This window comes from Mustela nigripes, chromosome 1 (genome assembly GCF_022355385.1).
Source record: "Mustela nigripes isolate SB6536 chromosome 1, MUSNIG.SB6536, whole genome shotgun sequence".
In the NCBI taxonomy this organism is placed as follows: Eukaryota; Metazoa; Chordata; class Mammalia; order Carnivora; family Mustelidae; genus Mustela; species Mustela nigripes.
In genome coordinates this window covers 68,148,983-68,170,811 of record NC_081557.1, presented here as the reverse complement: position 1 = coordinate 68,170,811, position 21,829 = coordinate 68,148,983, and the positions used below count along the sequence as shown (strand labels likewise).

At 37.0% G+C, this 21,829-nt stretch overlaps 1 protein-coding gene across 6 annotated transcripts in view; it reads left to right on the top strand.

The window, feature by feature from the left end:
• The window catches only part of MRE11 (MRE11 homolog, double strand break repair nuclease), a 76,878-nt gene that overhangs the window by 4,300 nt on the left and 50,749 nt on the right, over positions 1-21,829 (top strand). For 2 of the 6 annotated variants that reach the window (XM_059412939.1, XM_059412948.1), the window contains 5 exons: positions 4,326-4,467; positions 11,645-11,732; positions 13,065-13,206; positions 17,190-17,304; positions 21,464-21,649. In XM_059412939.1, the coding sequence (XP_059268922.1) occupies positions 4,326-4,467; positions 11,645-11,732; positions 13,065-13,206; positions 17,190-17,304; positions 21,464-21,649 (673 nt within the window). Of the gene's footprint in view, positions 1-4,306; positions 4,468-11,644; positions 11,733-13,064; positions 13,207-17,189; positions 17,305-21,463; positions 21,650-21,829 lie in introns of all 6 variants that reach the window. The other 4 variants (XM_059412922.1, XM_059412929.1, XM_059412957.1 and 1 more) reach the window with 2 other exon arrangements.

Below are 21,829 nucleotides of genomic sequence, written 5' to 3'. Positions count from 1 at the left end.
TTAGGGATGCAACAGGTCAGTTTGGCTTATTAGTAGGCCATATGTTAGAAAATGTGCTTAAACGAATAAAAACACTGTTTGAGCTGTATTAAGGAGGGCTTCAAATGCCAGATTGAGGAGTTTGTACCCGGTTCAGTGGAAAATCTCCTGGTGACAGGATACTGCACGAATTGGTGACCAGACTACTATTTTTAAGTAGTGGCATGGGTTGGAAAAGGGGAAGTGAATGCAAGAAGTATATGGATTTGCATACGTCAGGGGTGGAGTTGAGGGAAGGGGAGAGGACACAGTCTGGTGTATGTTTAAGTTTGGGCAAATGGTGATACCAATAATAGAAATAGCTTCTAAATAAGGAAGAGGTACTTTATGTGGGAAGGTGGTGAATTCTGATTTAGACCATTTGAGTTGGAGATTCCAGTATGCCATTCAGTCAACATTCTAGCAAGCCAAAGAAATGCCCTGTTGGACATTTCAGGAGAGAGCTGGGGAGTAAACATATATGCTTGTGACTTACAAATTAGTATCTTCAACCTTGACTTTTCCTCAGAGTTTTGTTCCATTTTTCCGCAAGTCCTTTGGTTCTTCCTCGTAAACATATATGGAAACTCTGTTTTTGTGCCTATATGTTTAGCCTAAAACTTTTATCCTATTTTGCTGGACTACAGTAGCTCCCCATTGGTCTTTCTATTTGCATTCTTTCCCCATACAGTTATTCAGTATAGCGCCAAAGTGAACTTCTAAAATCATAAATCAGATCATATCTCTCTGCTGCTTGCAGTCTTCAAGAAGCCTTTCATTGACGCTAAAGTAAAATTCAAACTACAATGCTCAACTCGATCTGACCTCTGCCAAGAGACTTCTGCAACTCTCTGCATTGTTCATTTGCTCCATCCACCCTGGCATGTTTTATTCTGGGACCTTTGTAGGTCTGGTTCACATTGGAGCACATTGTATTTACCGTTTTCAAGAGGTCTTCCTGGATATCTCCAGACATTTCAGTTACTATGTTTATTTTTTTCATAACACCCTCTGAAATAATATATTGAATTCCCTACTTGTTAACTATTGATCTTTTCCACTAGAAGGTCAACAGGAGAGTGAAAAATCTTTTCTGCTTGTTTACACTGTATCTTAAAATCTAGAAAGGCTCTAGCAAGCAGTAGGGAACTCTTAAAAAAATTTGTTAATGAATATGGGACTATCTAGTACTTTTGCCTTTTTAGAGGGTTTCCTCTTTCCCTGAGGGCAGAGAACTTGGAGCTGAAGGAGGTGTGTTTCCTACTAAGAAACTTGTGTTCTCTTTTCTCTTTGGTACTAAAATACTGCTTTTCCTGAGCATAAGCTTCTTTCTTCTGCTCTGTCTGTTGCTTCCCTTCTGTTTCCTTGTTTCCTTTCCTGTGTTCCTTAATTTTAATACTCCCTTCCCCCACAACCCCATGCTGGTACTTCCAGGTGCATATTTACTGTTTACACTTAATTTTTATTTAGTATTTCTTATTACTAAAATCTAAATTTCTCCTGACTTTAAGTCCCCTATTTTGTTTGTCTGTGCCACTAACTAGCCTTATTTCTACTCCTTGATTTCTTGGAGTCTTTTGTTTTTTTGACTTTTAATTTTGAAGCAATATCAGTCCCAGAAATGTTGCAGGAATAGTACAAAGAATTCCCTCTCTTTACCCTTCACCCAGATTTTCCTACATTTTACCACTTACCATATTTGTTTTATTCTCTCTCATTACATATGCACATGTACACTTTTTTTCTGAACCATTTTTTTTTAAGATTTTATTTATTTGAGAGCGAGAGAGCGTGAGCTGGGGGAGATTTTCTGAACCATTTGAGAGTAAATTGCCTGTATAGCACTGTGCAATTATCAAAACCAGGAAACTAATGTTGATTCAGTACTGTTACATAATTTAAAGATGCTGCTAATTGTCTCAGTAATGGCTGTACTGCAATTTGGGGGCAGGTTGGTAAGAGTCCAGGTCCTAAAGTAGGATTACGTTTTGCGTGAAATTGTCATGCCCCCTTAGTTTCTTGTAATCTGCTTTCCTTCGGGCTGCCTTTGTCTTTTTTTTTTTTTTTTAAAGATTTTATTTATTTATTTGACAGAGAGAGATCATAAGTAGACAGAGAGGCAGGCAGAGAGAGAGAGGGAAGCAGGCTTCCCACTGAGCAGAGAGCCCGATGCAGGACTCGATCCCATGACCCTGAGATCATGACCTGAGCCGAAGGCAGCTGCTGAACCCACTGAGCCATCCAGGCGCAGTGCCTTTGTCTTTTTAAGACCCTAGCATTTTTGAAGAGTTCAGGTTCATCATTTTGTAGAATATTCTTCAGTTGGATTTGTCTGGTATTTCCTCATGATTAGATGAATTTTTGCATGAATACCATGGAAGCAAGTTATGTCCTTTTCAATGTTCCCTGGAGTCACAAATTAGCTTCTAAAAATTAAAAAAAAAATTAATGTTTGGTAAAATACAATAACAAAATTTACCATCTTAACATTTTTAAATGTACACTTCATCAGCAGTAAGCACATTCACACTGCTGCATAGCCAACCTCCAGAACTCTTCATCTTCAGAAGTGAAACTATATTATTTTGATTGCTGCTGCTTCTTCCCCTTGAAATGTTTTATTTTCTTTGATGTTTTTTTTTCTGTGCTCTTGTATCATTTTCTTCCTTAAATCTTGTTCATTTTTGAAGACCTAGCTTAAGTCCTACACTTTGATTAAAGCTGCTCTATTGTAGGATGGAAAACTTTTCCCTTCTTTTCTTTTAGGTTATTGGGCTGATCTAATAATTAAATCGACATAAGACATGAACAGGAGCAAAACAAATTTTGTATGTACAGGAGCCTCATAGAAATATTAGACTCCCTGACAGGTAATTGAGGCTTATATTGCCATCCTAAGCTAAGGAGAAAGGGGGTAGAGGTCTAGGGCTTCAAAGGGGAAGGAAGATAATTTATAGGAAGATGGGAAGAGCAGATGTTTGCCATGCCATGTAGAGACATATCTTTGTCATAAAAGTTATCTCTGATAATAGCCCTTCCTGGTATAGATCCTCTGTCTAAATTCTTTCAGGCAGTTAAAGGGGGATTAAAAAAAAAAAAAAAGCTTTTCCTGAGTCTGCCAAGTCTTAACTGCCTTTAGCTCAAAACAATCCATGTGCCAAAGTGACACTTTTGGGAGTGCTGCGTTCCGCTCCCCCTCACTTCTGTAGCTCAAGTCATCTGGACTGCTGGGTTCCTTTTTGTAATTAAGAATTTAATCTTGTTTCTTTAAGTGGATTATACACTTCTTGAAAACGTGTTGGACTCTTTTTTTCTGTATAATTTCTTGCTTCTCTCTTGTTTCTAGAATGTTCTTCCTTAAAGTCTCATTTGTTCTTCGTAGTGCAACTCCTATGCCATCGTGTTTACATACTCTTCTGGACTCCTTGTCCTCAGATGAGTTTCTTCCCTTCAGTTAGAATTGATTGTGATGGGGCACCTGAGTGGCTCAGTGGTTTAAAGCCCCTGCCTTCGGTTCAGGTCATGATCCCAGGGACCTGGGATTGAGCCCCGCATCGGGCTCTCTGCTTCCTCCTCTCTCTCTCTCTGACTACCTCTCTGCCTACTTGTGATCTCTGTCTGTCAAATAAATAAATAAATAATCTTAAAAAAAAAAAAAAGACTTGATTGTGATGTTATTGCTGCTCCTGGTTTATTTACATATCCATTCTAGTGCATGTCTGAGTTTGAGTTCTTTTCAGATGTGTAACACTTTTTCTCTTCCATTAGATTCTGAACCATTTAGGGAAGAGATTGTATTTTATCCATCACTTGTATCTGGAGTGCCTGGTACAGGGATTTGCATGTTGTCAGTGTTCAGTGAATGCATGGACATCATCTGTTTTGTAGATAGCTATTTCCTTAGGTTTCTGTGCCTGTTGGAGCCCTAAATAATGATTGAATAAATTGAAATCATGACCTGAATTGAACTATCTTGTCCAGAGGTGTGTTAAAGTGCTAAGTTTATGTTTGATTTGAATAACAACAACAAAAATAATGATCACTTTGGGTAGCATGAGTTAGGGGTTTGGTATAATAATTTGAAGGTGGCTTTTGAAAGGTAGCCTAGGAACCTGAGTTGGAGTCAAATTAATCAACAGATTGGGAGGCCCCTTGGATAAAAATAAAATATAAATCTTTAAATCTCCATACACAGTAGTATCTTTATGAGTTTTTTCCTACCTCTTTATAGTTTTAACATTTTTACCCACAAAACATACTAATTTTCACACTATTTTCTGTTGATTAGGTGGATTTTATTTTGTTAGGTGGTGATCTTTTTCATGAAAATAAGCCCTCAAGGAAAACATTACATACCTGTCTTGAGTTACTGAGAAAATATTGCATGGGTGACCGTCCTGTATCATTTGAAATTCTCAGCGATCAGTCAGTCAACTTTGGTTTTAGTAAGTAAGTATATTTAAATGCTTAAGTGAATGTTTCCTTGTGTATAGTATTTTTTGTAAAAGACAAACACCTTAACAATTAGCGATTTCACTTTCACTAAAAGCTGTTTTCATAGTAAGTGTAATTCTTTGAATTTTCTGTATATTATGTTAATGTGTATTTCCCTAATTATTTATATCTCTGCGTATCTTCTCAAATTTTTATTGTACATCTTGATATCTTCTCCTATTCATCTTGTTTGCCCATCTTAAAAATTGGGATTTTTGTCTTTTCCTGTTGAATTCATAGAGGTTGTTTATATATTCTAGAAACTAAATATTTGTTAGGCATGTTTTTTTTTTCCAGTTAGTGGATTATCTTTTGACTTTTTTTATGGATACTTTTGTTGACAGATTCTTATTTAGTGAGATATATCATTTTTTCCTCCTTAAGATTTGTACTTGGGACTGACTGATGATATCCTCCTAGAACGCCATGTTGTAAAGATAGTCTCATCTGTTTGTACAGGATACCACATTGCACGTAGTTGAAATGTTCTCTCAGACTCTTCAGACTATGCTAGTTTCTCTGTCTTTTCTTACCTTTCATCTAGTCAGCTATTTCATAAACTGTCCCTCAGTTTGGGTTTTTCTCATGATTACACCAGGATTGTGGGTTTTCAGGAAAGAATATTCCAAAGGTGAAGTGCCCTTCTCGTAGCATATCCAGAGTGCAAGCTGTCAACATGGCTTTTTACTGGTGAGGATAACCTTGATCTCTTGGTTAAGGTGGTGTCTGCCAGGGTTCCCTGCTGTCAAGTTAGGATTTTTCCCTTTTCATATGCCGTTCATTAGAAGTGAGTTGCTAAGTCCAGCCCACACTCAGAGAGGGATTTAAGTTCCGCCTCCTAGAGAGAGGAAGGAGTGTCACAGGATATGGGCGTATTGAAGCTGTCGTAGTCAATAAAAATTTTGAGGGAGTTATTTTGAGTCTCTGCACCTATTCTGTATTTCCTTAAAGTTTGTCCACTAATTTTCGCATTCATCAGTGGTTCTTGCCTGTAGCAGTAATAACTGTGGTGTTTTAATGGTGATTTTCTATTTCCATATTTTTCTACATTTATTAATAAAATTCTTCTGTAAGGAAGATATGTCCATCGTCCCTGCATTTGTTAACTTACTTACTCAGCTGTCTATCAGTAGCAACTTATTTGCTTGTTTATATCAGTATGAACCCATTTTTTTTCTTTGGATTATAATTTAATACTATTATAATCTACTTTGTGGCTCAAATGATTTGTTCTAGGGTTAGTCATTGGGTGCTTTTTCAGATTGGTTCCTATCTGCTTTTGCCATACCCTTATCCTCCTCCTACCCCCTTACTTTTTGGTGCTAGAAGATGCTCCAAGCTGATTTTTTATTTTCCCTTCCTTAGCTTTAGATTCATCCATTTCTTCAAAGAGCCCTGGTTACTTTGGAGAATGGTATTTGAAAGCCCAAATCTAGATACTGGACTTGCACATTGCTATTATCTTTTGCCGGCTTCTAGGCTGCTGTGCTCACAGCTATGAAATACATGTATATGTACTACCCATGAAAACAGACCTATTTGTATTTATTTCTTATTTATTTATTTATCTATATTTTTAAAATAAGTTCATGTAGGGAGGTAAATTTTTAGATTTTTGTATGTAAGAAAATGGTTGTATTTAACTTTACTCTGGATTGATAATTTGGCTGAGTATAGAATTGGATTTTAAGCGATTCCTATAATTTTTAACATATAGCCTTGTTTTCAGGAATTCTGATCAGTATCTTTACCTGTATTCTCTTCAGCTCTAGAACTTTAGTGTTTTCTTCTTTCTTTCATCTTCTTTTTAAACTGTTCCACCCACCTTTGCAAACCTGTTCACATATTTCTTTGCTTACTATTGTTGCTTCTTGTATTTCATTTTTTTCTCTGGATTCTGTTTTCTTTCTAAAGTACAGTTTTCAGTAGTTTTTTCATTGAGTGACTGTTGAGTGGTAAACTCTCATCTTTTGTTGCTGTTGAGAAGTCTGCTATCATGTTAGTTGCTGGAAGAGCAGTATAACATTGTGATTAAAAGTGTGGATTCTGGGGGCGCCTGGTTGGCTCAGTGGGTTAAGCCTCTGCCTTCAGCTCAGGTCATGATCTTGAGGTCCTGGGATCAAGCCCCGAATCGGGCTCTCTGCTCAGCAGGGAGCCTGCTTTCCCTCTCTCTCTGCCCGCCTCTCTGACTACTTGTGATCTCTGTCAACTAAATAAATAAGATCTTTAAAAAAAAAAAGGCGTGGATTCTGGTATAAGACCATCTGATTTCTTGTCCTGGCTTTGCTCTACCTTACTTTTATAATTATAAAATGAAAAAACAATAGTGCTGATCTTACAGAGTTACTGTGAGAAGTAGTTGAATTAATAAAATTGCTTAGAATAGTAACGACAGAAAGAAAACACTCAGGTAACTATTATGCTTTTCTCATTGTTCTTCGCATTTTGCAGTCTTACTATGACATACTTAGCTGTGGATTTAGTTCTAATTGTTCTGCTTGCGTATCATGCATTTCAGTCTGACGATTTTTTTTTTCCTCAGCAACTTATCCATTACATTTTCAAATGTTTCCTATTCTTTCTCTTTTTGAGTATTATTTATGTCTCTTAATCTTTTTGTTATATTGTTATTACTTACTTTATCTCTTTGTGCTGTATTCTGAATAATTTTCCTTTCTTGTTTACTAGTTCATGTAGGAAAAAACAGAGAAAACAAAAAATAGAGAAAGAAAAGACTGCTAAATAAAGATTAGCCCCATTAGATGTGAAAGTATATTATACCACATTAACAAAACAAAGGATAAAAATTATACCATCATCTTTAGATGTAGAAAAAGTGTTTGACAAAATTCAACATCCTTTTATAATAAAAACTTCCCCAATAAATTGGGCATAGAAGAAACATACCTCAACATAATAAAAGCCATGCATGACAAGCCCACAGCTAACCTCATACCCAGTGGTGAATTTTCTTCTAAGATTGAGAACAGAACAAGATTCCTACTCTCCCCCCTCCTATTCAACATCATATTAGAAGTCTTAGCCTGAGCCATTAGACAACAAAAAGAAATAAAAGGCATCCAGTTTGGAAAGGAAGAAGTAAAATTGTCTCTATTTGTGGATGACAATATTATATTTAGAAAACCTGGGAGAATTCATCAAAAAACTGTTAGAACTAATAAATGAATTCAGTAAAGCTGCAGGATACAAAATCAGTACACAAAACCCAATTCTATTTGTATATACTAACAGTGAATGAGCAGAAAGAGAAATTAAGGAAAAAATAGAATAAAAAAGAATAAAATACTTAGGAATACACTTAATCAAGGAGGTGAAAGATCTGTATACTGAAGCTATGACATTGGTGAAATAAAGTGAAGACAAAAAGTGGAAAGATGTTTGTGCTTACACATTGGAAGAATTAATATTGTTAACCAATCCTTACCCAAAGTGATCTACAGATTCAGTGCAATCTCTATCAAAATTGTAGTGGTATTTTTCATAGAAAGAGAACAAACAATCCTAAAATTTGTGTGGAACCACAAAAGGCCCCAAATAGCCAAAGCAGTCTTAAGAAAGATAAATGTGGAGACATTAGCCTTGCTAATTTCAAGCTGTATTACAAAGCTATAGTAATCAAAACAGTGTGGTATTGGCATAAAAACAGACATATAGGTCATGACAACAGATTAGAGCACAGAAATAAACCCATGCTTATTTGGTCAATTAATTGATGACAGAGGAGTCGAGACTATACAATGAAGAAAGGACAGTCTCTTCAATAAGGTACTGGGAGCATTGGACAGCCACATACAGAAGAGTGAGGCTGCCCCCTCTTTTACACCATATACGAAAATCAACTGAAAATGGATTAGAGTCTTGAATGTGAGACCTGAAACCATAAAACTCCTAGGAGAAAGCATGGGAAGTAAGCTTCTTGACATCATTCTTGGCAGTGATTTTTTTTTGGATTTGACACCAAAAGCAAAAATAAACAAGTGGGACTACCTCGGATTTAAAAGCTGCTGCGCAGTAAAGGAAATCATCAACAGAATAAAAAAGCAACCTATGGAGTAGAAGAAAATACAGTCATCTATCTGATAAGAGGTTAACACCCCAAATATGTAAAGAACTTACATAACTCAATAGTGTCGCCCCTCCCCCCAAAAGAGCAGAATCCAATCTAATTAAAAATGAGCAAAGGAACTGCATAGACTTTATTTTAAAGAAGATCTACAAATGACCAACAGGTATATGGAAAGGTACTCAAAATCACTAGTTATCAGAGAAATGCAAATTAAAACCACAATGAGATATCACCTCACACCTGTTAGAATGGCTATCATCAAAAAGATAAGAGAACCAATGTACAAAAGGATGTGGAGAAAAGGGAACTCTTACGCACTGTTGGTGGGAATGTAAATTGACTAAGCTACAATGGAAAGCAGTATAGTGGCTCCTTCAAAAATAAAAATAGAGCTACCGTATGATCAAGCAATCCTCTTCTGGGTATGTATCCAAAAGAAAATGCCAACAGGGTCTTGAGGAGATCATCTGCATTTCTGTGTTTATTGTAGCATTATCCATTGTATCCAGATATGGAAAGAACATAAGGGCCTGTTAGTTGGATGAATGGATAAAGATGGATTAAGATGATGTGCCATGTATATATGAACATGAAATATTAATTCAGCTCTGAGAAAGAAGGACATCTTGCCATTTGTAACATGGATGGACCTTGAGGGCATTACACTGTGAAATAAGTCAGACAAAGAAAAATACTGTGTCGATTTCTTTAGCATATGGAATCTGATAAAGCTGAACTCAGACTAGAATGGTGCTTAACCAGGGCCAGGACTTGAGGGAAAAGCGAAGATGTTGGTCAAACAGTATAAACTTCAAGTTATAAAGTGACTCCAATGTGCAACATAGTGATGGTAGTTGGTAATATTTTATACTTGAAAGTTGCTAAGAGTAGATTTCAGATGTTCTTGTCACAAAAAAATGTGAGATGATGCAAGTGTTAGCTGTAGTGGTGATTTTGGAGTATATGTGTTTTAAACAATATATTGTATTCCTTAAAGTTATACATTGTTATATGTCAATTATTTCATGATAAAACTGGAAAAAGTGCAATGCTTCAGTAATTAAAAATGTGATATGCCTCATGACTTGATAGGCAGATAAGTGAAAGAGTGTAGAGCTCCATAAGTAGCCTCAGTACATGTAGGAATTTTGTATTTGGTGAAGGGGGTATCTTGTATTTGCAGGAAAAATATGGATTATTCAACAAAAGTATTAGAAGAAACTATTGGACGTGGTTTTAAAATTTAGATTCAGAAAAGGGTTTTCTGTGTACAATACAAACTGAGAAGCCATAAAAGTGAAATTTGTGCAGGACAGAAACTTTCTGAGACAAAATGAAAAGTCAAGAGTTCAACTACGAAGAATTTTTGCAGTTCATTGCAAATTAAGGTCTCATTTCCCCAGTAGGTAAATAGCTATTTCAAATCTATTTAAAAAATTCAAGAGTTGATAAAAACATAGGTAAAGAATACAGATTGAGTTCGCAAAAGAAGTGACATTTAAACATAAGAATATGAAAAATACAAAATGGAATTCATTCATAATAAAGATATAAAATTAAGCTCTACTGAGATGTTTTTCTCCTGTCAGTATGGCATAGATCAGTGATTTTGCAGTTCTGGGTGTACATTGTAGTTGCATAGAAATATTAAAAAAGATACTGATGACAGTCTCCAGGTCAATTACTGTCTGAATGTGTCATCAGCATTGTTAGATCTTAAAAGATTCCTAGGTGATTGTAACATCCCGCTAGGGTTTAGAATCATGGTTATCCATTTAAAAGCTGATAGAATAAAGGGAAAAAGTTGTGTCTCATGCATTGCTGTTATATTATGTGTAAATTTGTGCAACTTCTATGGAGGGAAATTGGTAGAATTTCCAAATGTACAAATGCTTGCTCATCCTTTGACCTAACTCCTTTCTAGATGTTTTCTTACACTTGCACAAGGGCAACTTTGTACAAGATTACCCAGTATAGCATTATTTGTAAAGTAAAAAAAAATGGAAATACTCTAAATGTCCATTGGTTAAGTAACTACTTAAACACATTATGATAGCCCATTCAATTGAAGTACTGTCCCCCCAAAGAAAGCACAAGGAAGCTCTTTATGACTAATACAGAATGGTTTCTAAAACATTAAATGAAAAAGCAGGGTACAGAAACCTATATTGTGCTACCATTTGTGTAAGAAGAAGTACATTTATTTGCTAATGAAGATGTAAGATACTATATATAGCATATATACACTAGAAGTTGTTAATTGTATTTGCCTCTGAGAAGAGGAGCTGGATGACTGGGCAGAAGTGGGTGGGAGGTTTGTAAATTGCACAGATAGTAAGTGATAGGCCTGGAGTTTTATTTTATTTTTTTAAAGATTTTATTTATTTATTTTACAGAAAGAGATCACAAGTAGGCAGAGAGGCAGGCAGAGAGAGAGAGAGGAGTTAGCAGGCTCCCCACAGAGCAGAGAGCCCCATGCGGGCCTCGATCCCAGGACCCTGGGATCATGACCTGAGCCAAAGGCAGAGGGTTTAACCCACTGAGCCACCCAGGCGCTCCAGGCCTGGAGTTTTAAATCTTGGTTTCCGAAGTGCATGTGTTTCCTTCCCTCCCCCTTCCACAAATAACCTACAAAGGCTTTCAAAATTCTTCAGGTCTCTTTACTTTCCAGTAGTTAGGTATACCTGCCTATCTTTCATATAACTCACAAATACCATATATTGCAGTGTTTTCTTTATAGTGTAGTACTTTGAGCTCTCTGCTCAGTGAGAAGCCTGCTTCCTCCCTCTCTCTCTGCCTACTTGTGATCTGTCAAATAAATAAATAAAACTTTTTTTTTTTTTTTAAAAGTGTAGTACTTTCAGATGCTTCAAACTTGAATTGACATGAATTCTTACCTGTCATTTTATTTCTTTAAAGTGCCAAACCAGTGGCACTTATATGGCCAACTTCTATCATCCAATTTGCCCATAATTACATTAATTTTTTAAAGGGGGAAAATAGCTTTTGTGTTCATAGAAACATTAACTTTTCTATTTTTTAAAGGTTTCCATGGGTGAACTACCAAGATGACAATCTCAACATTTCGATTCCAGTGTTTAGTATTCATGGCAATCATGATGATCCCACAGGGGTAATTATTGGGTTCTTACAATTTGTCAATTTAGTTTGTGGAAAGCATTCTTGTCCTTCCCAGAAATTTTTAGTCAAATTGAGTCAGAAAGTCAAATTGACTTTGTATCATTCATATAAGCTTTTATACTGCTTTTTAGATAATTTTTTAAAATCTGTAGTAATAATTGGTGTGTGCGGTATGCTTTTATTTCATTAGTGCTGAGGTTGACAATAAGTAACCAGGAGCAGGAATAAATACCTAACATTTGTATAAAGCTTCATAGTTTACCTGGTGTTTTTATGTCCCTTATCTCAAAATCTTACCTGTAGGAAATGATTTCTCAACAGTTTTAAATCTAAATTAGTTCATTTTATTGTCTGTTTGATAGGGAAGCAGTAATAGAGGTCCTACACTAAAAATATTTTTGCTTCATCTGATCATTAATATCATAGATTATTAGTTAATCTAGTTTTTTCCTCCATGGCTTAAGAGGTCTGCTTTTATTACAAAATGCTTATTTCAGGGCTGGCTTTTTTTAATTGATTTATTTTTTAATGAGAGACTTGAACTCAGCCTCTGAGATCGAGACCTGAGCTGAGATCAAGAGTGGAACATTTTTTTTTTTTTTTAAAGATTTTATTTATTTATTTGACAGAGAGAAATCACAAGTACACTGAGAGGCAGGCAGAGAGAGAGAGAGAGAAGGAAGCAGGCTCCCTGCTGAGCAGAGAGCCCGATGCAGGACTTGATCCCAGGACTCTGAGATCATGACCTGAGCCGAAGGCAGCGGCTTAACCCACTGAGCCACCCAGGCGCCCCAAGAGTGGAACATTTAACCAGCTGAGCTACCCAGGCGCCCCTGGTTTTTATTTTTGGTGGCCAAGACATCATAAGTTTTTTTTTTTCCTTAAGATTTTATTTATTTATTTATTTGAGAGAGAGCAAGTGAGCAGGAACAGGAGGAGGGGCAGAGGGAGAAGCAGACTGCCCGCTGGGCAGGGAGCCTGATGTGGGGCTCCATCCCCGGACACTGGGATCATGACCTGAGCTAAAGACAGATACTTCACTGACTGAGCCACCCAGGTGCCCCAAATCATAAGTCCCCCCCCGCCCACATCATAAGTTTTGATGAAATGCTAACTTTGTATTTAGCATGTGGTTCCAGTCACAGTAGGTCATTTGTAAATGAAGAAAGGTAGTAAATACTTCTACTGTTATAATTTTGTTTTGGCACTATCCTAATCTATGTTTTAGTTAGTATATGGAATGTACTTTAATAGGTAATAATATGATTTGTAGATTATTTGGTTTTGGATACACATTCATATTCTTTGAAAATATTTTGCATAGGCAGATGCGCTCTGTGCCCTGGATATTTTAAGTTGTGCTGGATTTGTAAATCACTTTGGACGTTCAGTGTCTGTGGAGAAGATTGACATTAGTCCAGTTTTGCTCCAAAAAGGAAGCACAAAAATTGCTCTTTATGGCTTAGGTAAGATGGTTTTATTTTATCATTTATGTCAGTAAATAGTTACTTAAACAGCAACTGAAATCAAATTCTGGAATTAACTTTATTGCTGTTTGGGAAAAAAAGTGAGGCAGATCTATTCCTGATGAGTGACTATAAAAAATGATAGAAGGTTTTGGTTGAAATTTTTTAGTATTTAATAAGGACCATTAGCCCTTGATAATACTTCTAAGAGCCGTATCGAGGAAAAAAAAAAATTCCTTTAATTTCTGTTGATTTTTTTCCTTTCTTTTAGACTCAGATATAGAATCCTGAATGTTAGACTTACACAGTAATTAGAAACACTGCATTTTGGTATCTTGGACGTCTTTGAAATGTCTAAAGTTTCACTGTCTAGTATAGTAACTACCAGCCTCATGTAGATATTGAGCACTTGAAATGCAGCTGGTCTGAATAGAGTTATGCTGTAAATATAAAATCACAGCTGATTTCAAAGATGTGGAAAAAAACGTAAAATGCCTTATTAATCTCGTGGATTAAGTAAAATAAATTAAAATTCATTTCACCTGTTTCTTTTTATTTGTTTTAATGTAGTTAGTAGAAAATTTAGAATTACATAATTGGCCTGTGTTAGTGGCTAGTGTGTTATATTTTTGTTACAACATTGCTAGTCCAGAGCTATCATCTGTAATGCTGAATATGTGCTTTTATCAGCTTGGCTATCTTCAATTTATTTAGTGTCCAGTAGGTAAAAATCTATTTGCTAGGCTTGATTCCATATGAACAAAGAAATGAAAGAATATTTTTAGAGTACATTCCAAGTCTATTTGTTGAGTCCTCCTTGGACTAAGTTCAGCTTGATACTTGATAATGTAATAGCTTTACTATTTTTATTGTATATGATTTTAAAAATTACATTCCATGTTAAATCAACTGTAAAGTACCCTGAGAGAAATTAGGAAAAAATTTCACACTGTAGCCCTAACATAGTCTTTTTTTTTTTTTAAAGATTTTATTTATTTATTTGACAGATGGAGATCACAGGTAGGCAGAGAGGCAGGCAGAGAGGTGGGGGGAAAGCAGGATCCCTGCCAAGCAGAGAGCCCGACGTGGGGCTCAATCCCAGGACCCTGGGATCATGACCCGAGCCGAAGGCAGAGGCTTTACCCACTGAGCCATCCAGGCGCCCAGTCTTTTTTTTTTTTTAAAGATATTTTATTTATATTTTTGACAGAGAACACACAAGCAGGGGAGCAGTGGAGGGAAAGGGAGAAATAGGCTCTCTGAAAAGCAGGGAGCCCATACGGGGCTGGATCCCAGCAGCCTGGGATCACAACCCGAGCTGAAAGCAAAAGCTTAACCAACTAAGCCACCCAGGTGCCCCCTTAACATAGTTTTTATATCTTTGAGTGATTTTAGTATAATAGCCTTAGAAGACCTTGTTTACTTCATTCAAGTCTCTTTATGTGCATATATATCTATACCTATAGATATAGATGTATATCTTTTAAGATTTTATTTAACAGAGAGAGAACACAGCCAGGGGGAGCAGGAGAGGAAGAAGCAGGCTCCCCACTGAGCAGGGAGCCCAACACAGGGCTCCATCCCAGGACCCTGGGATCATGACCTGAGGTGAAGGCAGATGCTTAACCCACTGAGCCACCCAGGTGTCCCTCTTTGTATGGTTTTTTTTTTTTTTTTAAGATTTTTATTTATTTATTTGACAGACAGAGATCACAAGTAGGCAGAGATACAGGCAGAGAGTGAGGAGGAAGCTGGCTCCCTGCTGAGCCGAGAGCCCAATGTAGTACTCAATCCCAGGACCCTGGGATCATGACCTGAGGCGAAGGCAGAGGCTTTAACCCACTGAGCCACCCAGGTGCCCCCTTCATTGTATGTTTTTAAAAGAATAATTACAATGGGGGTTTATTTAAATTCTTACCCTAGGGAGTCTACAGTCTTTGTCCAGTTTTCATAATTTCTAGAAAGTAGAAAAATACCATGGTTATCTATATTTTAGAGATAAGGAAAATGAGATCAAAGTCTGATTTCCTAAGTGGTAGAGCAAGGAGTGAAATACACGTTTTAAAATGATGCTAAGAGAGGGTGGCAGAGTTATGGACATTTAGGAGGGTATGTGATATGGTGAGTGCTGTGAAGTGTGTAAACCTGTACCCCTGGGGCTAATAATACATTATATGTTTATAAAAAAATTTAAAAATTAAAAAAAAATGATGCTAACTGGTATTTTAATCACTGCAGTGCTAGGGATTGTATCTGCAGAAAATGGGTGATACTCCCACATTCAGACTGAGACAGATCCCATTATGCCTTAGGACCACCTGTTGCATTGCTCAGGTCATCCATTTTTTCCCAAACTCTCATTTCATCCTGTTCTGTTTTCCTTAACTGGACTCTGTCCCCACGCCACTTTCTCACCCTAGCCCTTCTCTCTACAGTTAATGAAGTCCCTCATACCATGTTTCTTCTCTGCATGGTATCTCTACTTCCCAACCTGCAGGGAAACTGGTCCCTAAGGTTCTGTGTCCCCCATGCTTCTCTGCCTCTCTCAGGTTTCTTACAGAGTTTAGGGCAGGAGCAGTGGGGAATGGGTGGGCTGGGAATTCCCCTTCTCCCTGCTTGCCATGTCCTTTACTGTCTGCAAACATCTTGCCCCCTTAAGGCTAATTGGCTAACCTGCCCGGCGCTTCCTTCTCAAATTTTTCACCTACCTATCTTCAAGTTTTATCAGCATTCTCAAGACTTTAACACCTAAGTAGATAACCTAATGCCCTGGACTTTGTATGCCTTGACTTTTTTGTTTCCAGTTTATATGTTCTGTATTCCAGTATCCATTTTATTGGTCACACTCTAGAAATTTCTTTTAAAGAAGTTAGATATTTTCAGGTTCTTAGCTTCTGTGTTATTGGCTTTTTCCCCCCAAGGCCTTCCCTAATGAGTGCACAAAGTAGCAACTGTCCCCTCACTGATATTTGCCCTCTTAGTATCCTTTTTCCCTTTTATATTAAAAGTGTAATTTGTTTGTTTAGTTGTTTTTGTTGGCCTTCTCCACTAGTCTAAGGTGATCCTTTGGGGTATAGGAAGAATTATTTAAAAGTCATTATGTTATTAAAAAGCAGAGTATCTTTATTTAAAAACAGAATATAAGAATATTATTTGGGGGGCACCTGGGTGGCTCAGTGGGTTAAAGCCTCTGCCTTCGGCTCAGGTCATGATCTCAAGGTCCTGGGATCGAGCCCCACATCAGGCTCTCTGCTCAGCAGGGAGCCTGCTTCCTCTTCTCTCTCTTCTATCTGCCTACCTCTCTGCCCTTTTGTGATATTGGTCAAATAAATAAATAAAATCTTGAAAAAAAATATTTTTTTAAGTACATTTATTTTTTTACCTCGTCCTTTTTAACGTATCTGTTACAATGTGTATACTAGAGGGAAAGTATGTATAATAAAGGGGTAGTGAAAAACAACATTATTGGAAATTTTAATAAGAATTTAAGAAAACTTGGGGCGCCTGGGTGGCTCAGTGGGTTAAGGCCTCTGCTTTCAGCTCAGGTCATGATCTCTGGGTCTTGGGATTGAGCCCCACATTGTGCTTTCTTAGCGGGGAGCCTGCTTCCTCCTCTTTCTCTGCCTGCCTCTCTGCCTACTTGTGATCTCTGTCTGTCAAATAAATAAAATCTTAAAAAAAAAAAGAGAATTTAAGAAAACTTCAAATAGAAATAGTTTTCATGGAAAATTTCAGATTTTCATTCCATGTTTTCCAGATTTTGAAGGTATGTATGCCTGACTTGGAAAACATTTTTAAAATGCAAGTATCTTCTCAACAGCTGTCATGCAAGAACCCAGAACCTACTTGTGTGTAAATGATTCCAGATTTCAAATATATCTCTGATAAGAAAATGAAATACTTAGAGAAGCACATAAGTTAGAAGCAAAACATTCATTTTTCAACCAAGTAAAAAACCGGTTTTAAAGTAATGTCTGTTTCAGGGTCCATTCCAGATGAAAGACTCTATCGAATGTTCGTCAATAAAAAAGTAACAATGTTGAGACCAAAAGAAGATGAAAACTCTTGGTTTAACTTATTTGTGATTCATCAGAACAGGTGAAAGTATTCGTGTTTTTGTTTTTTGTTTTTTAATTTTTGAGTCCAGTATTGAGATTCCTCAAATCTCTATTTCCAGGCTTTCGTGTTTCTGTAAAATGTTCCTTATTCTTTGAAAGTTGACAGTGTAGGATCATGCAAAACTTCCATGTGCTTTGTGTGACTGCATTTTGAAATTGTTTCCAATACATTCTTATCTGTAAAGAATGTTTATGACATATGAATAAGGTGCAGGAATAACTATAAAATTGGATACTTTTGAATTCAGCAGAGAAGTAGAGCCTTCACAATGTGTTATCCCATGCGCTTCCCTAACCCCTTCTTTCTGCTTACCCCAGAGGGAAGCACTGTTTTTAATTTCTGTTTAATCAGTCTGTTGCTTTTCTTTATTGTTTAATCACATAATTATCTGTCAAGAGTATTTTATTTAGTTTTGATACAACTGGAACCCTTCTGTGTATTTTGTGTAGCTGGCTTATTATGTTCCACATTACATTACTAAGATTCATACATTCTGATGCTTAAAAGCATAATTAATTTCCACTGATCTGTACAGTTACAGTTTTTCTTGTGTTGGTAAATGTTTTCTATTATTTCCAGATTCTTGCTTTTTTCAGCCTTTTTGTTATGAATACTCTTACATGCATCTCCTGGTACATATAGGCAGGTATTTTTCTAGAATACATTAGATATAGTTAGAGCGGTTGTCTTTTGTTAGTATTTTGAAGATGTTCGATCTGTTGTTAGGGTTCAGGATCGACTGAAAGGAAGGAAGACTTGATGCAAGATGTACCGTGATAACTGTACTTAAAGTGTGAAATGATGGCAGTGAAAGTGATGTGGAAAGGACAGACCTGAGAGTTACCTGATTTGGGATTTGGGCCTGATTATATTTATTACTCATTGAACAGACACTTACTGAATATAAAATACTGGTACTTAAACCCACTAAGCACTCAGTGAAAGGAAGGCCTGACAAGGCAGCCCTCTGTTTTATATATTCTCTCAAAAGTGAGTTTTGAAGGAGGAGCAGGCCAGAGTTTTAATAAGTGCAGTCTCCCTATAATTTTGCACCACTGGGAGTTTGTTCTTTCTCTTGCTTCGGGCTTCCCAATTCTGCTACCCTTTCTACTTTCCCAAAGTAGGGAAAAGTCAGAAGGAAAAATCGTAAGTGATTCCAGGAACTTGAGTCAGAATGAGAGGTGGAATGGCAGCATCAGGAATGGGAATGGGTGAGATGATGACAATGGCTAGTTGCTGGTGATGTTAACACTCATAGTTTGATGAAGGTGGTGTATGCTAAGTTGCACCAGGGTCAAGGTCCCATTTTCCCATTTTGTAATTAATATTTTGGGAAATATTTGGTGGGGGATCTCATTTCCAGCAATGAACACTATGGTGTTGCAATTGTTATTTTTTTATTTCCCCTCATTCTTTCTGCATTTATTAATTGAAATTCTTCTATAAGGAAGATTTGTCTCTTCTCTCTCATTTATTTATTCATTTATTTATGTTGGTATGGACTTAAGGATATTTATTTTATCCTTTGAGTTATAATCCAAAACTATCAGGGTTTTTTTTTGGTTGTTGTTGCTCAAATTATTCCAGTTTTGACCACTGAGAGTTCTTGTATTTTAGCTTCTTTGTCCTCTCAGCATGCCCTCTTCCATTTTATTTATTTTTGATCATGTCCTTCACTTTTCTGGTACCACAAGGTGCACCAGGCACATACTGTATTTTTGGCTCTAGTCCTGGAATCAACCACTTTGCCAAGGATCCCTGATTGTCTTTATTGGAGAACAGTGTTTAGAGACCCAGGTGTGCTTGTTGCTGCTGGGACTCTCTTAGCCCTCAGTGATCAGAGTGTAGAGGATATGTGTATATATATCCTAACCCATGTATATACATCTGTAGCTATTAAAAACACACACACAAGCAAGAGTTTGTACTTACTGTAATCCAGCCCTATCGGGTTCATTTTTGTCTTCTCCCTTTTCTTATTTGGGAGTTCTTTCTCTAACAGTTAGAAACTTGGATCATAATATCTGTAATATATTTAATTTTTTCAGTCTTGGTTGACATATAAGGTAATTTCAAAATTGCTGACCTCTACCCATGAGAAACAAATTTGTCAATGAGTGTATAGTGTTTATGTAAGTTATTTTAGTTAGCCTTACTATATGTAGTCAAAACACCACTTGTGTTTTGACCACAAAAGGCCACGAAAGGCCAGCTCCTTTTCCCCCAGCCCCTTCAACGTGATGATGCAGTTCTTCTGTAACACTGTTGGACTCATTTGTCACCCTCTGCATTCTTACGTACTTTTTTATTGCTTCAATGGACTTACGAAAAACAGGGTTTGTCCTAGTGAGTGGCTTCTCATGGGCCTTTTACATTTTGCTTTATTTCCCGGTTTCTTTCTGTGGCTGAAAAAGAAAGTAGACTCCAAAGCAGAAGAGGACCTTGTCATACAAAATACTTCCATCAGAATGTTTTGGTCAACTTTTTGTTTGATTGGTTTGGTTTGGTTTGGTCAACTTTTAAGTCACAAATCAGAGTTAGTCCACCAGTATAATGTTCCCTCTTCTGTGAAGGAGTCAGTGTTCTGTGAAAGCACAGTTACATCATATAGTATTCAAGTTATCTGTTTCTTCAGTAACTGTGATTATGTCATGCCCTAGATAAGTGTTTTTTTATTATTTTTTTTAAGATTTTATTTGTTTATTTGACAGACAGAGATCACAGTAGACAGAGAGGCAGGCAGAGAGAGAGAGAGAGGGAAGCAGGCTCCCCGCTGAGCAGAGAGCCCGATGTGGGACTCGATCCCAGGACCCTGAGATCATGACCCGAGCCGAAGGCAGTGGCTTAACCCACTGACCACCCAGGCGCCCCAATAAGTGTTTTTTTTTTTTAATATAAAAACATCCTTAGCTACAGGAGCCTGCAGCTTGTCTGATCACTTTCAGCTCTTCCTTGCATTCTTCTGCTCTGCCATGCTCCTCTCCTTGCAGTCCTTGAACTCGCTGAATACATTCCTACTTCACCACCTCTGCCACCCATCTGCTCTAGGACTCTGCCGAGGACTTAGCCCTCTTTCTAGAACTTTCTTCCCTTGTATGCTTAATCCCTTGTTGCGGTTCTCTGCTCATGTGTCACCTGACAGAGCAGCGTATCCTAACTACCATAGTAGCTTAGTAGCATTCCCATTCTGTGTCACTTCTCCCTCTATCTCTCTTTACAGCACCCACCACCACCTGACAGGGTAATGCACACACATGTACATATTGTATTACTGCATGTTCCCACACTAGCAAGGACTTTGTTCCGTGCTATGTCTTTGGTATCTAGAAGAGGCCTGGGACACCTGGCATAGAGTGGACCCACAGGAAATATTTGTTGAGTGAATGAATGTTGATTTGCCTTAACTGAATGCTAGGTTGAGGTATTTGGACCCTTACTAAATTCCCAGTTATAAAGTCAGTGTTAGGGAAAACTTCTTGCCTTTCCTCACTTTGGGTTTTCACGTATCTTTTAATAATAGCAGCTGATCTAGGTATAAAACCAGAGTTTGCAAATCTTCACAAAATATTTTATTTAATATTGAAAACTCATCTCTCAGGTAAGACTGAAATTCTTACTCCCATTCTTCTCAGTAATCATGTTAAAAAATGGCTGGGCATGTTTAGAGATTTGTTTTTATTCTACAAAGTTTAGACTTCACTCACTTTCATTTTCTGCCTCTATGAATAATCAAATCAATTTCTCTGTTTCCACTATTGATAGAGCTCATGCTGCTGCTTTTCTGATTTCACTTCCAGCTCTTCCCTGCATTCGTTCTGCTCAGCCACACTAGATGAAGCTCATGCTTTTCTGACTTGCCCTCTATAAAGCCTTTTGCAATTTACCTCTCAGTGTGGAACTGACTGGTTTCTCTTTTGTGGCTCCTACCTATCTGTGTCCTGCAAATTTGTAAACCTGTTGAGGGCAGGAATTAGGTATTATCTTTGCACCCCTAATCCCTTGAATAGTTTCTGGCACAAATAAGAGTTGTAATAAGGCTTTAATGGATGGAGAAAGAAAGATCTGTATATCTTTTCTTAAAATGAAGTGTTCCTATAGCTTTGGATGTTTATATTTATTTTTTAAAATCTTTGTATAGGAGTAAACATGGAAATACTAACTTCATTCCAGAGCAATTTTTGGATGACTTCATTGATCTTGTTATCTGGGGCCATGAACATGAGTGTAAAATAGCTCCAACCAAAAATGAACAGCAACTCTTTTATGTATCACAACCTGGAAGTTCAGTGGTTACTTCTCTTTCCCCAGGAGAAACTGTAAAGAAGTAAGTAATTATTATATTTGGCAAATCAATTAGAATAAACAAATCTCTTGCTATAATCATCCTACAGGTTCAAGGTACTGATGGTTTTTTATATGATAGATTTCTTTAGGAAGATTGATTATTTGATGTAGTCTTACTAGTTTCCCAGATCTTAAGCCATTTCATTTTTTTTTTTTTTTT